Source organism: Mchenga conophoros, linkage group LG2 (assembly GCF_057382185.1).
Source record: "Mchenga conophoros isolate Kocher_MC1m ecotype Shallow Benthic linkage group LG2, M_conophoros_male_GT1.1, whole genome shotgun sequence".
NCBI classification, from domain to species: domain Eukaryota; kingdom Metazoa; phylum Chordata; class Actinopteri; order Cichliformes; family Cichlidae; genus Mchenga; species Mchenga conophoros.
The window spans coordinates 26,394,952-26,409,662 of record NC_140527.1 but is presented as its reverse complement, the minus strand read 5'-3'; the positions used below and the strand labels follow the sequence as shown (position 1 = coordinate 26,409,662).

At 39.5% G+C, this 14,711-nt stretch overlaps 1 protein-coding gene across 3 annotated transcripts; it reads left to right on the top strand.

Moving 5' to 3' along the window:
• The first annotated feature begins 2,461 nt into the window (after positions 1 to 2,461).
• Positions 2,462 to 14,176, top strand: anxa6 (annexin A6). Of its 3 annotated transcripts, XM_085290469.1 has the most exons (26): positions 2,503 to 2,604; positions 3,395 to 3,442; positions 3,525 to 3,580; positions 5,288 to 5,372; positions 5,533 to 5,627; positions 6,534 to 6,647; positions 6,733 to 6,823; positions 6,898 to 6,977; positions 7,075 to 7,131; positions 8,089 to 8,182; positions 8,451 to 8,546; positions 8,626 to 8,684; positions 8,850 to 8,972; positions 9,065 to 9,123; positions 9,394 to 9,472; positions 10,077 to 10,158; positions 10,279 to 10,373; positions 10,497 to 10,610; positions 11,279 to 11,369; positions 11,459 to 11,538; positions 11,764 to 11,817; positions 11,916 to 12,009; positions 12,114 to 12,209; positions 12,341 to 12,399; positions 12,567 to 12,704; positions 13,710 to 14,176. In XM_085290469.1, exons 3-26 carry the CDS (start codon positions 3,578 to 3,580, stop codon positions 13,767 to 13,769), a joined length of 1,998 nt encoding a protein of 665 aa, XP_085146595.1. In that variant the 5' UTR covers positions 2,503 to 2,604; positions 3,395 to 3,442; positions 3,525 to 3,577; the 3' UTR covers positions 13,770 to 14,176. The 3 variants fall into 3 exon arrangements, with proteins under 3 accessions (XP_085146603.1, XP_085146587.1, XP_085146595.1); XM_085290477.1 differs by lacking the exon at positions 3,395 to 3,442 and having other exon boundaries at positions 2,462 to 2,604; positions 12,567 to 12,689; XM_085290461.1 differs by lacking the exon at positions 3,395 to 3,442 and having other exon boundaries at positions 2,462 to 2,604.
• The last annotated feature ends 535 nt before the right edge of the window (positions 14,177 to 14,711 follow it).

The window sequence follows — 14,711 nt, the reverse complement described above, 5'->3', positions numbered from 1 at the left end:
GTTGCGCTTCAGATTTACAATTTGCTGTATAAAGTGCACGTATTTGATCAGAAATAACTATTACTGATGTTTGGAAATGTGTCGAAAAAAATATAATTATGTTTTACCAGATGCCTCTATAACTTTGCTTATTTTCTGCCATCTAATAGTGGTATAGATGTGGCTACTCCTAATAATCATGGCTTTGAATAATCTGTGTATGTGGATGTAATCACTGTGACTGCTCCTAATGCTTTATTTCCATCTGTTTTTCTGCTTCGGGATTTGTGTGACATCAGTGAGAGTGAATAACTTAATATGGCACACAACTCTTGCTGTGAGCACAGAAACTCCACCCACACACTGTTTGAGCCATTTGTTTGCAAAGGACAGCCAATCAGACTAGAACAGCTTTAAAAACTTACAGGCCTTAAGCAGTAAGGAGCTTGATTTAGACAGAGGATGAACTGACCTCTTAGGGACTCCTTTAAAGCTTAAACTGAGTACAAGAATAAAGATACGGTGCTAAAAGGGAGTATAATAGCTTTGATGCTTTGTTAATTTTTTTTAAACAAAGATTTAATGTTTCATGCAAAAAAAGAGAGAGAAAGACAGAAGTTTGTTTGTTTTTTGTTTTGTTTTGTTTTGTTTTTTTGGCTGTAAAAAGAGTGGAAACATCTGGGGAAAAGAAAACAGCTGATACTAGTCAAAGACAACAAGACAGGGAGGTAAACTAAAAAAGAGCTGAGGCTCAAAATACAAGAGAATATTAAAAACAAATATACCAATAAGCAACCTAAGAACCAAGAGAAGCCCCAAAAGACCTCAAAATTCAGAGCTAAAGATCCAGAATCCACAATCATAGACTCATCATAGATGAAATGTTTATTAATGATTACATATCTAATGAATACAGTTTACATAGTTTGAAAATGAATTTGTTTTCATTTCAACAATAAATAAAATGAATATGCATTAATATATATTTCCCATCTCAGCCAGAATGAAATTGTTATGTTGGGTATGCAGTATATCTTCAAACCACAAGAGGTCGCTGTGCAACAAAAGAAATTCCTCTCTGCCGCTTCACTGTTTCCACCATATGGACACCCCATTCTTTCAACACTGGTTGGGGGCGAAGATGAAAAGGGTACACTAAAGGAGAGGAAACCAAAAGAAAAAAGAAAAGCATATCAGTGGACTCATTTCATTCATAGATCAAAGCTAAAGCCTCTGACGCTATAGGTTTTTGCCCAATACGTCCACTTTAAAGTTCATAGTACCAGAGGCACAGACCAAAACATATTCTTCAAGTAACAAGGAGTATAACATTCAAATGTAAAACATACAGGGCCTCCAAAACAGGACATTTTTCCTGTTAAACGGGTTGATCAACATTTACACAATGATCTAATTGGTCTAATCTAAAATGTTGCTGAAACATCACTACAGATGTTCATAACCACCTCCCCATCATCAATCTGTCTTTCCCTCCCATAGACATAGCGTGCTTATCTCTGCTCCCTCCCCAACCTTTGAAGAGAGCAAACAGGGTTTAATGTTAATCTTATCTCCCTGTCTTCTGTGCCTCACTGAGCATATGATGTGTGAATTGCATCTGAACACAGTAAATAAGATCATTTATCAAGCACATAGACCAGGTGTGAACTTTTATCACATTTTTATTCACCTAATGAAATACTGAGTCATGCCCCCTTTTTTTCTTTGCTGTTGCGAAGTGGAGCACTGGACTCCCTGTCAGCTTCCTGTAAGTCACCTCTAGTTTCTCATCATCTCTTCCGTCACCTTTCTCTCCACATGCGGTGTCACCAGTATCACCATGAATGAATGAAGTAAAAAGCCCAACATAAAAGATCACAGGAAATACACATGCAACACGCAAATTTGTGGGCAAAACATGCATGCATGCATTCCAGGAATAGAGCAATGAATGTGGCACTCGTTTTACTGTCATACCGCAGCTATGCTCCCCCTCCCCTCCCACTAAACACACACACGCACTCACACGCCCCTCCACACTTACTGGAGGTCTTCTGACAGGACAGAAATAGAACAAATTGTCACGTCAGTGTCAGTAAGCTGCCTCTGTTAAAACTCAGACTCGTGCGCATGTGCCAAAATTCAGAAAGTTATGCTTGCCTGTTACCAGCTCCAAGTGGTGGCTCAATATATAAAAGAAAGAAAGGTGTCAATTAATCGTTCATATATATATGTATATATATATATATATATATATATATATATATATATATATTTATTTATTTATTTATTTTTTCAACATTAGGGTGTGGGGGAAATAATAGAAATAAGCAGCTATTACCCAGTCACATTTACACCTGTGTTTGAAGCATTCTCTTGCATTAAGCACGTATATATCAAAGCACCGCTCTCTCTTTCTCGCTCTCTCAAGCCCGCACTTTCTGTCTCTCTCTCACGCGCAGACATGCGCGCACGCTTTACAGAAGCCGCGCGAGAGAGCGCCGCAGTCACCACGTCACTGAGGACGAGTAACTGGCCGGCCTGAATTCATCCGACCGGGGGGGAAAGACAGACCGAGTTTAGGGGCCGCTGTCACTCTGCACCGATACTTCCTGCACCGAGAAGGTAAGCTGCTCTCTGTCGTTCGCTGTCGGCTCCATATAATGGGTCACAAATTAACAGAAAAGTTTGCTGAGGTGTCATTTTTAAATGTGCCCCTGGCACCCGTGGCTGCAGAAGGAACGGCTGTAATAAAATTCAACTCGAGGAAAGTTTAAAATGAAACTTAATTCAGAAAAACAATATACCATTAGATTTAAAGCCTCTGATTTAAAGAATATCCTTCGGTGTGTGTATGTGGGGGGAATTAACAGAGAAGGGTGTGGCCCTGTGTACATATAAAGGGAGAGAGAGGCCGAGAGGCCCTGTCCCCCAGACCTGTCTTCTGATATTAAGATAAACTGCGCGCGTGCTATTTTTGGGAAAGCCTCACTGGAGTTTTAAACAAACAGTACAGTATTTCAAACCATGTGGAGTACTCTTTCCCCCCCTCAATTTAGCATAAATTCTTTATTCCTTAAAAACTATTTGTGTGTAAGTTCAGTGTAGCCTACTTCTGTGTTGTGATTCTAAATTAAGTATCGTCAGTCTAGAAGAAGTAGCTTCTCTGTACTGACGCCTCAACATGTTTACCTTGTCTGAATGTCTGCATTATAGTCAGAATATAGCTGCATGGGAAATGTGGCTCCAGCTTTCCTGCAAGTTTAAATAAAACATATTCCATCCATCAATGTATTTTTGTGTGAATATGAGGTTGAGTCTAATAAAAAGCAGGCCCCCGTCTGCTTTTTGCTCCTGCGCTCTAGCTAAGAACAGCCTGGATAATGAATAACAGTACCTCTTTGTATTTACTCAGGAAATAAAGATCATCATTGTTTGCAACATAGTTTCATCCAAAGCTGAGGTGAAGGTCACCTTTCACATTGCAAGGATGTTTTCCAGTGCAACTGGCTACCTGTACCTCAGCATTTCTGTTTTCCCTTTAGGCCTGAAACTATTGATTCCTGAGCAGTGTTGACATATAAGACCAAATATAGACATGGTAAGTGGACAAGAGCTTGGTCATCTGGCCTTGTATCATGTTAGCTATAATCAAACTGCAGACCAGATCTTGTATCAGTGCAGCAGAATGAATTGTTTTGTGTGACACTGGCGTGGATAGAGTGAGGCTGCCATCTGCCACCATGTGAGCCCTGCGCAACATCAAAAACAGGAGTGTAGAGTGTCAGTGCTACCTGCAGCACCTCGTTATACCTGACAGCATTTTTCCAGAATGACTTTGTAAAATTATTTAAGGTTAAACACAAACTAGCTCTTACCTCTTTTAAAGTTTGGGCACCAGATGAAACAAATTGCACTTATAGGGGGAGGGATGCATAGAAATCAACTTATTGTTATTAAATTCACTTTACCGAACCGTGATTAGTTTAGTTAAAGTCTGTTGCTAGGGGCTTGTGTTTGTGGCCTGTTGCCACGTGGGTGAAGCTTTACAGCTGTCCTGAGGAGTGATGTTAAGCAGAGCATATACAGTGGCTTCTGTAGCTGGGCGGAGAGCACAACTTGGCTGACAGCCTCAATGCAGCAGTAACCTCGAGAGCAGCTGCTGCAGTTTCATTTTTCAGCCGTTTTTGTGAAGATCTTATTATTACAAGATCATAATGTTGATATTTTTCATCCTTTTTGAGCTATTGCATATTAGATGGTCTGATGTGTAAAAGTTCTGTGTGCAACCCGACCCTGTCTACTTTCCCGCCCCTGCACAAACAGGCAAGCAACATACACACACTCTGATCTGTTGGGGGTGAGACAGGTGCAAATACTCAGCTGCTGTCACTGCTGCTACACCACTCCACTACTCTCAGCATGCAAGGAGGTGTGGGTTGAGATAATGCATTGTTAGAGAATGGGACATAAAGTGCAAATTTATTAAAAAAGCAAAGTGTATGGTTAAAAAAAGGGTTTACAACTGGTCTGCTCTGGAGGTGAGCAGCATATGCAAAGTCATAGCAAAGCCAAGCCCACTGCTGTTTCGAGCCATCTGCAAAATGCAAGCTGTGGCTCAAAATGTGAGATCCTCTTCTCTCATACTAGCCTTTCTTTTTTAGTCTCCTTTTTTCTACAGAAAAGCTACACTGATATGTTGACATGTAACATGAAGAATGCTCACATGTTTGGTTGTGTTAGCATAATTAGCATAGAAATGTAGTGACAAAAATTAGAGGAATTTATCCTGATGGAGACATTAATGTATCAAATTTCATGGCTGTCGACTAAAAACCCAATATTTTAATGACACATGGCAGTAGAGGAAAACCGTATGAAGCAGCAAAGTCACTGGACTTGATGACTGATTGTATCAAGTTTCATAGCAGTCCATTTAACAGTTTTAAAATGCCATCTCCAGAATCACATTGCTAATATAGCAAATAATCAAAAATACTAATGTAGTATATTTATGTTGTATCAGGTATTGTAGACCCTTGTTGTTGCTCTTGGCTGGTAGCTGGTGGCCTCACCTCTGTAACCACAGACCAGTGTCATTGCTGTATTTATTTATTATTCAGTTTATTATTAAAAGACACCTTTGACCTAACCATACCGAACAACAGAAATCTTGTTTCAGATGTACTTTGATATCATATGTTCTTGTCACTTCTTATTTAAGCACGAAAGAGTAGCATGTCTGTGTTATTTATTCTTATCTTAACTGAAAATGTTTGAAATTGACTTGAGCTGTTCACTCTTTCAGGTGTTCAGAGGTACAATAACAGACGCTCCCGATTTTGACCCCACCGCTGATGCCGAGGCCCTTTACAGTGCTATGAAAGGCATTGGTGAGTGCCCCACTCCTCCGTGATTCATGGCCACAGAGGTGTAAAGGTCATCGTTTGTCCTCCTCACTAGTCAGTTGAATCATCACTTGACGAATTTCTCGATGCTGTCTAGGATGAGTTTTTAGGTCTTTGTTGAAAATGTTTCTTTTCTGTTTCTCAGGAAGTGACAAAGAGGCCATCTTGGACCTGGTCACCTCTCGAAGCAATGCGCAAAGGCAAGAAATCATCGCAGCTTACAAAAGCAACTTTGGACAGGTAAACAAATACATTTTCAAATGCTACAGCTGTGGTCAGAAGTTTACTTGGCATTCATCTGTTAATTTCAATGATCTAATGATTTATTTTAACCATTATTTTTTTCCAAGTTGCAATAAATGTAGAGTATACATATTTAATGGGTTTAAAATAAGAATTAGGTGCACAATTTTGAATTTATTTTGGAGTGTCTTCAATCCATGCAGGGTCAAATGTATTTTACTGACCAATATTTAGAGAAACTCAGTGACGATCTAAGAAGGACAATTGTAGATTTACGCAGTTTGGGAAGGTCTCCTGGAGCTATTCCTAACCAGCTGCAGATTCCAGGATCATCACTACAAACAACTGTACGTAAAGTTATTCAGATGTGTCACCATTTTGTCAAGGGAGTAGACCAAAACTGCCATTCTCAGAACCCAGGAACCACCGAAGCTCAAGCCTGCCATGAACTGGAAACTGTTGGAACACCAGCATCACTGTCTCCAATGAAGAGAGTTTGAAATCACCACGGACCGAGAGGATAGTGAGGAGCATCTACTCCAAAATCAACATACCATTGTAGAAAAGTCAAATACTTTCTCGAGAAATCTTTATGGTTAGATGAGACAAAGATTGAGTATTCTGGCCAAAATAATAAGAGGTATGTTTGACGGAGTAAAGCCGAGGCACCCAATTCTTGTTTTTGTTTCAGCCATTAAAGATCTATGCCATATAGTCATTTCACTGTGGGAAAATAACAGCTCAAAGAAATTATTGAAAGCCCAAAATGACCAGACATTTACGCCCATGATGAGTGTATGTGAACATCTAAGCACAACTGTAATTTCCAGACATTGCTTAGACACTTTAAAAGCTTAAGATAGCAGTTTTGAGTCCAGCATCACCGAAATTCTCTTTCATCAGGACCTGATTGATGATCTCAAATATGAGCTCACGGGAAAATTTGAGCGCCTCATTGTCAGTCTGATGAGAACCCCGGCCTACCACGATGCCAAAGAAATCCATGATGCAATCAAAGTAAGCCAAAAAATTTGATTCGCTCTCACTCCATATTAAATGAGGCAGAAACTGTTTCACATCCGCCTTCATACTCTGTTTTAAGGGTGCTGGAACAAATGAGAGATGCCTGATTGAAGTACTGGCTTCTAGGAACAACAAACAAATACATGACATGGTTGCAGCATACAAGGACGGTAAGATGTTTTATCTAAGACGTCACTTGAATTACGCATCTGATAGTATTTAGAACTGTCATCTGTGTACCCAGCCTATGGCAGAGACCTGGAGGAGGATGTAATCGCAGACACTTCAGGCCACTTTAAGAAGATGCTGGTTGTTTTACTTCAGGTGAGTTGACTAAGTAGGAAACTCAAACACGCTTTGATCACTGTGCCTTTAAACTCTGACTAATCTGCAGTCTGTTGTTTTGATTCAATACTTCTAGGGGACCAGAGATGAGTCAGGAGTAGTGGATGCAGACCTGGTTCAGCAGGATGCCCAAGTAAGCATTTTATAGCCAACATAAAAGCTAAACATGCACATGCTGTTTGACTTTACACAGCCTTTGTTTGAAGAATACTTGAAGTGTCCTGTTGTAAGAGCGTCCTTTACTTTCCTTTTAAAGTATCATATTGGTGGCAGTGCTGAATGGCCTCTGTTGCTTTAAATGAGTATTGTGCTGACACGTGGAAGCGCTGCAGTCAATTTAACAAAAATTAGTTCAGCAGATGTGTATGCATTTTTTTAAATTAAGACTAAACATAAAAGCTAATGTCAATCAAGAATTTTAGGCATCCAGGATAGTGCAGTGGGTATTTGGCTTATTAATTAAGGTCAGTACAGCTTCTGTGACCCTGAGTTAAATCTTGCACCAAGGTTGTTATAGTTAACTAAAACTCAACTAAGAAATAAATGTAGATGTGAAAAAACATTTTAAATAACTAAGATAAGAATTAAAAAGTAGAGATCAGAATAAAATCAATTAAATGAAATTATTTTCTGATTTTGTAAAATTAACTGAAATAAAAATAAAAATATCATTAGTTTTAGTGTTGTTATTTTGGTAAATTTTCATCAAAATTTGCCTTATGAGGCTTTCATGAACGTATTTCTAGAAATGTTAATGTCTATAAGACTGTAAGTCAGCTGCTTAAAAAGTCCTGTGTTTCTGTTGTAATACCTGTACTGATTTACTTAAATCTTGCCTCTGACACGATGCCCTGCTCACAGTAATAATTACTAAAGACTAAAACTAAGACTGAAAGTAATAGAAACTAAACTAAAACTAAACATTTTCAAACAATAAAAAACTGAACTGAAACGAGTAAACTCACTCTGGAAACCACCTGAAACTAAACCGAATTAAAACCAAAAATAAATAAAAATGAAATATAATTACAAAATACGAAATTATAATAACTCAGCCCTGGACCCTATCTGTTTTCTAAACTCTCTGTAGGATCTCTATGCAGCTGGAGAGGAGCAGTGGGGGACGGACGAGGCCAAATTTATCATGATCCTGGGAAACCGTAGTGTGACCCACCTCCGCATGGGTAAGCTCAGTTCTCCGAGAAAATATCTCAACAATGAGGCGTTCCAGTCATCCCCACTCTGACCTCAAGTGACTCAGAAGCTGGCTGTCCTCAGTATTAGCCTCCTGCTACTATGTGTGTTACCTAAACTTGCTAACATGCCAGGACAACCATTTTAGTCAAATCTGGGGGGAATTAAAGCACAAAGGCAAACTCAAGATTTTACACAATAATGACCCAAAAGGATGAGATTGGTACTTTTGTGCAATATTTTCCTCTGTTTGTTTAGTTTTTGATGAATATGAGAAGATTGCAGAGATGAGCATTGAGGACAGCATTAAGAACGAGCTGTCTGGAGACTTTGAGAGACTGATGCTGGCCGTTGGTAGGAAATGCACTGAATGCACCATTGTACTTTACATTGTGACACAACACAGTGCCTAATTTGGTCATTTTTCTCATAGTCCAGTGCATAAGGAGCGTTCCCATGTTCTTTGCCAAGCGTCTCTACAAGTCAATGAAGGTAAGCTCAAGTAGCCATTCAGTTTGGTTCCAGTGTGTTTGTAGGCACACTTACTGGTACAGTTATGATGAATGAGGTCTTGTTAGTGACAGATTGTTAAATTTATTAAAATTGCTCAGGATTACTTAACTGTTGCCACAATGCATCGTCCCTCAATCCCTCCAGGGTCTCGGTACAGCTGACAACACTCTGATCCGGATCATGATTTCTCGCTCTGAAATTGACATGTTGGACATTCGAGAGTGTTTCCGCCTTAGATATGAGAAGTCACTTTATAACATGATTAAGGTGAGAAAGAGAGGTACAGCATGTTTTATATGCACTCTGTATGTGAATGTAGAGCACTTATATGACTTTGTGTGTGTGTGTATGTCAACCAGGATGATACATCAGGGGATTACAAGCGGACTCTGCTCAACCTCTGTGGAGGGGATGATGAGTAAGTTTTAGGAATGCTGCATCCAGAAGGGGGTGCTAGAGGACCACTGTATGGCGTTACTACTGTTACTTTGAACTGTGTAAAAGCTTTATTATCTTAATGAATGCTGAGGCTAATGGAAACTCTTTGTTGAAGCTTATAATTGATTTAAACAAACTTACGGTGCAGAGACTGTATTTTAGTCTTCTTCCTAGAAATGTTCCCACTATTTACCGCTTGAGGTTCTGGCTTTGCTGAGTGTGCTATGTTTTGTCAAACCGGTCATTGCAGCTTAGCTGGAGAATTCTTCCCTGAAGCTGCTCAGATAGCCTACAAGATGTGGGAATTAAGTGCCATGACCAGAGTGCAGGTTTGGGCTCCATCTGCTCCCACCTTAGATGTGTGATTGCATGTTTGCCTCAGCAGAGCCTTGCATCTCCACTACCTGCTGGCCCTGTAATGATGTGCTATGGCAATATGCTAACGGTGTTATGTCTACACAGTGAAGGCTTTGTCTAGATGTGATCAGAGTGCTGTTCGCTGAAACACAAATAGTTTTCTGTTAGAATGAACTCTCCAAACCCCCATTTGGAGAGTGAATGTCAAAAAGATCTCAGCATTTTTGACAACAAAAGGCTGTCTCTCTAATGCTTCCTGAAACTGAGCTGTTTTTCATCCTACCAACCTTTTGCATTGTTAGCGGTGTCATGAATTCTAAACTCAAGAGGGCACCCGCCCCCTCAAATGTCAAGAGATTATTATCATAAAGCCAAATGTGTTGCTTCATAATTTTTTATCAGATAATAAAAAAAATCTTGAATAACAAATAATTTATTTTGCATGTTCTTCAGCCCTCTTTGTGCTTTTAGTTCAAGCTTACAGATATGGATTTAATTAACGGATATTAGTAACTTTGACACTCTGTGTAAATACTAATTGTCAGTCTTTCAATTTTGTAATGTGCACTACCTCAGCTGAGGCCTACAGTCCGCCCGGCGCCTAATTTCGACCCTGCTGCTGATGCACAAGCACTGAGGAAAGCCATGAAGGGATTTGGTATGCAAACCCTGCTATATAAAACACACTGACACTATCCTGGCAACTTTGCAAAACTCTTTTTTATTTTTTTATTTTTTTTTTTTTTTACATATGGCATTTCCTTTTTCTTTATAACAGGAACAGATGAAGATGCAATCATTGATATTGTTGCATGGAGAAGTAATGCCCAGAGGCAAGAGATCAGACAGGCCTTCAAATCCCTACTTGGAAGGGTAAGACACAGGAATGATAGAAAATATGGCTAAATCACAAAATATTACCTTTATTCGTTTATTGTTATGTGTCCTCCACTGGATACGACAGCTTTTAACAACTCACTGTGTTCGGCATTCCAGGATCTGATGAAGGACCTGAAGTCTGAATTGTCAAAGAACTTGGAGAGGCTGATAATTGGGCTCATGCTGACGCCAGCTGAATTTGATGCCAAAATGATGAGAAAAGCAATGGAGGTAAAGTAGGAGTTAAACCAAAACACCCACTGATTTCTCTCTTAAATGACACTCCAGTGCTAATATGTTACATTTCTATGAGTAGTGAACACGGTTCACATTTAATCCCCCATATACTGATACCTGTTTCCCAAACACGTGGTGGTTGATATTTGGCCGAGATAAATTACATAGAACACATTTTATAGTCAAATAAAAATGTATTTATAACTTTTCAACCTGACTGAATTTCCTTATGTGGCAAACCTGACTCATCCTCTGCTCTCAGCAGAGAGCACTTGCGTGCAGATGGTGTTTCATAATTGTTTGTGTCCTCGTTTTATGCATTTTCAAATAGTGAAATATAATAATTTGGTTATTTGAAGGCAAACAGTCAAATTATCACCTAATATGGGAACTGAACAGATGAAACCTGTTTTGGATAAGTAGTAAGTCTTAGATGTTGACAACAGCTTGGAAGTTCAGTGTGTTATTTAGAATTAAACAGGCAGCTAAACTTTGAAATGGGCTCTTGTACCTTTTTATATTTCACAAAGCACTACCTTGCTGGGTCCCACACATACAATAATCAGCATAGAGTTAGAAAGCCTATTTCTTTAAAAAAAAACAAAAAAACAACAGGCACCAAAATAGCAAAAAATGAAGCTCACACTAGCTTTTTTTCCTAGGGGGCTGGGACTGATGAACACGCTCTCATTGAGATCCTGGTTACCAGGAGCAATCAGGAAATACATGCCATGAATGCTGCCTATCAGGGTGGTAAGTTTGGCACCAGAATAAGGCTTAAAGAATCACTTGCTTTGTCCTAAAAACCTTTGTCAGGGCATGTAATATATCATACTTTGCAGCCTATAAAAAGTCTTTGGAGGATGCCATTCAGTCAGACACATCAGGCCATTTCTGTCGGATCCTCGTTTCTCTCGTGCAGGTAATGTCTGTCATCATCATGAGAACTCGCACTGTGTGTAATTTCCACGCCCACTCACAAGTTGCAGTCTGGTAGTCTGGTTTGTGTTCTCTGTTACACATAGATCTATTTAATCACCTCCCTAACTGTCTTTTATAGTGTCTTACAAAAAAAGTATACGTTTTTGGTTAACCACTAGCCTTACAGAGCGGCACTAATTTGCATTTAACCTCCTTGTCTGTTCAGGGTGCAAGAGAGGAGGGCCTTGCAGATGTAGAAAGAGCTAATGCAGATGCTCAGGTGACTGAATGCATCCTTTTCTTTACTGTGTTTAAATATGAAATGTAAGAATGGATCTGAAGGTTTTGTGTTCCCACTGTTCTTCCTGAACAAACCAGGAACTTGCCGATGCATGCAATGCTGACTCAGATGACATGGTGATGAAGTTCATGAGCATCCTGTGCACCAGGAGCTTCCCTCATCTCAGGAAAGGTAAAGGTCATCACAGATATGTAGGTTGCAATGATCTTTACAAGTGTTCAACTAAATTTCTCCAACAAAATGCAGTGGATTTTCGTGCTCTTTGCTGTTCACAGTGTTCCAGGAGTTTGTCAAATGCAGTAACAAGGACATTGAACAGATTATTAAGAAGGAGATGTCTGGAGATGTGAAAAATGCATTTTATGCAATAGGTAATAACTATTTTTCACTACAGACTTTATTCTCCTTTACTTTCAAGTTTGCCACAGCGGATGATACTGTTGATGAAATCCAATCTGGGTGACAACTTCTCAGCTGTTGCATGTTTCTCTTGTCTTTGCAGTCCGCAGTGTAAAGAACCAGCCCTCTTATTTTGCAGACCGTTTGTACAAAGCCATGAAGGTATCTCTTCATCCTGTTTTAGATGAGTTAGGGTTAGATCAGTTATTCAGCATGTCATCTGGATACTAGATGTCAGCCATAACACGTGATTAGGTCACTTTTATTGGTGCAGAATCCTGTGTTGTCTAAGTCAGAATATACAAAGTATTTATTGATCTCCTCTGCAGGGTCTTGGTACAGACGACAGAGCGCTGATCCGCATCATGGTGTCCCGTAGCGAGATCGACCTTTTTAACATCCGAAAAGAGTTCAAAGAAACTCACGATGCCTCCCTCCATGAATTCATCCAGGTAGAAACTATGATTGTAAGTCTGAGTCTTTGTCTACTAACACCTCTGCTTGGCATGCTGTGTTCACATGTGACTTGTGTGTCTGTGGAGGTTTGGTTTAATTGCTTTGGTCCCGCTGTGTGCAGAGCATGCAGTGCACATCCTTTTTCTGTTGCTGCGGTAAGGTGGTGGGGTACGGTAATCTATAGCTCTCTGCGGTGGACTATGGGTCTGTGGCCACAACACAGCTGTTTAGGAATTTCCCTCTTGCATTCTTCCTCTATCTCTGCTCTGTGATTGGCTGACAGATGCAGAGACAGGAAGTTCCTAAAAGCAGTTCTATAATAACTTACAGATGAAATCAATGTGACACCAATAAAAACAAGCTGCCCTGGATTGGTTTGGAAAACACATTTCCACATTATGCAAGAGCAAGGATTGCTTTATCTTGTTTTTATGAGTTGTGCAGAGAAATAACTGAATTGATCATTTATTAAATTAATTCAATTTAATTGTACATTTTCAGTTTGCTAGTTTCAGTTACAAAAGCGGTTTCGATTTGAGCAGTTTCTCAAAGTTTAAATCTGTGCATGTTTTGAGAAATATGCTTACTTATGTTCCTCTGAGAGTTTGGGGGAAAGCTTCAAATCCCAATCTACGCTATTAATCCACCTTCCAGCACCTCTTAAAGCCAACAGCAGGAGATTTATTGGTTCTGTTTCCTCTGGAAAATGCCAGCTTGTGTTACCCTTGTTTCTAAAATGTATACTAATATAAGCTAACCAGTTGCCCTGCATAGTTTCGTTTTTGCCATAAAAATGTGAAATCTTGATCGAGATTATAAAGTAGAAATCTTTATCTACTGTATGAGTGTCAGCTGATAAACAGGGGAAATTCCACTTTTAACTCCTTTGTTGATATAGACCGATTTCTCAGCTTCTCTTCTGCATTTAACTATTGTGTGAGCCAGAAAAAAGCACTGCCTTCCAAAACATGACCAAATGATTTTTCCACTATTTGTGTTTTTATAACCATGCACAGGGTGACACGTCAGGAGACTATCGCAAAACCCTGCTGATTCTCTGTGGAGGGGAAGATTAACGCAGTTATAGCCCCGCTGCAGCTCAGTTCACAGACTTTAGTGACCACAAGACTGTTGACAGAGTGAAACTGTGATGGTTCACGTCAGCATCTTTTCTCAGTGTAACTGCTGCCACTCTTCAGCCAAATCAAGTGACCTATGACCTCGCAGCCTTGCAAGCCAGTTTTCTGCTCTCATGTCTCAACTTCCTGTCCAGCAGGATGAGACGGTTCTTTTTTTTTTTTTTTTTTTTTACAGTGTTATACGCTCACGATGAAGATGATCATGTTCGCATCTGTAGTGTATTTAACAAGTAGGTACTAAAGCAGAACCTTTAATTTATAGGCCATCCAACAAATACTGTGATTTGAAGGTAACACACACACCTGAATAAAAAAAATACACAATTGAAAACAGTTGTCTCTTCTGTTTTTTACTACATGTTGTTATTACAGTTTTTAATTTGTCTCATCAGACCACACATTCTCTTGCTGTACCTTTTTTATGACGTGGGTTCCTGTATTTGACAAGGCACTTTAATAATTAACCATGTTGATACTGGCAACAGTACAGAGGTGAGCAAAATGGGAACTAGAATATTTAAGATCAGGAAACCCCCCTTCCATTTTAATACCTCTTCTGCTTAGCAAAAATACCCATATGTTATTGTTACTCATAAAAGAGAACTAGTGTAAATAAAGGCTGACAATGCCAGAATAGCAGATTTGAGATATTGAATAGCAGCTAATAGATAGTTAACACGCTCATATTAGCTCTTCCACATTTGCGCGTATTAACGCGTCACTTTATGCTTCATTTCACGTGTGTCAGTTGCACTTGTACACTTGTTAATGCAGAGGAAAAGTGCAAGACAGCTGTCTTTTTCTTGTTAGTGTTTCAGCTCATTGCATATGTGTGAGCGCAGCTGTTGTCGGGCCACTGCAAGTTAAAAGAGGAAAGAA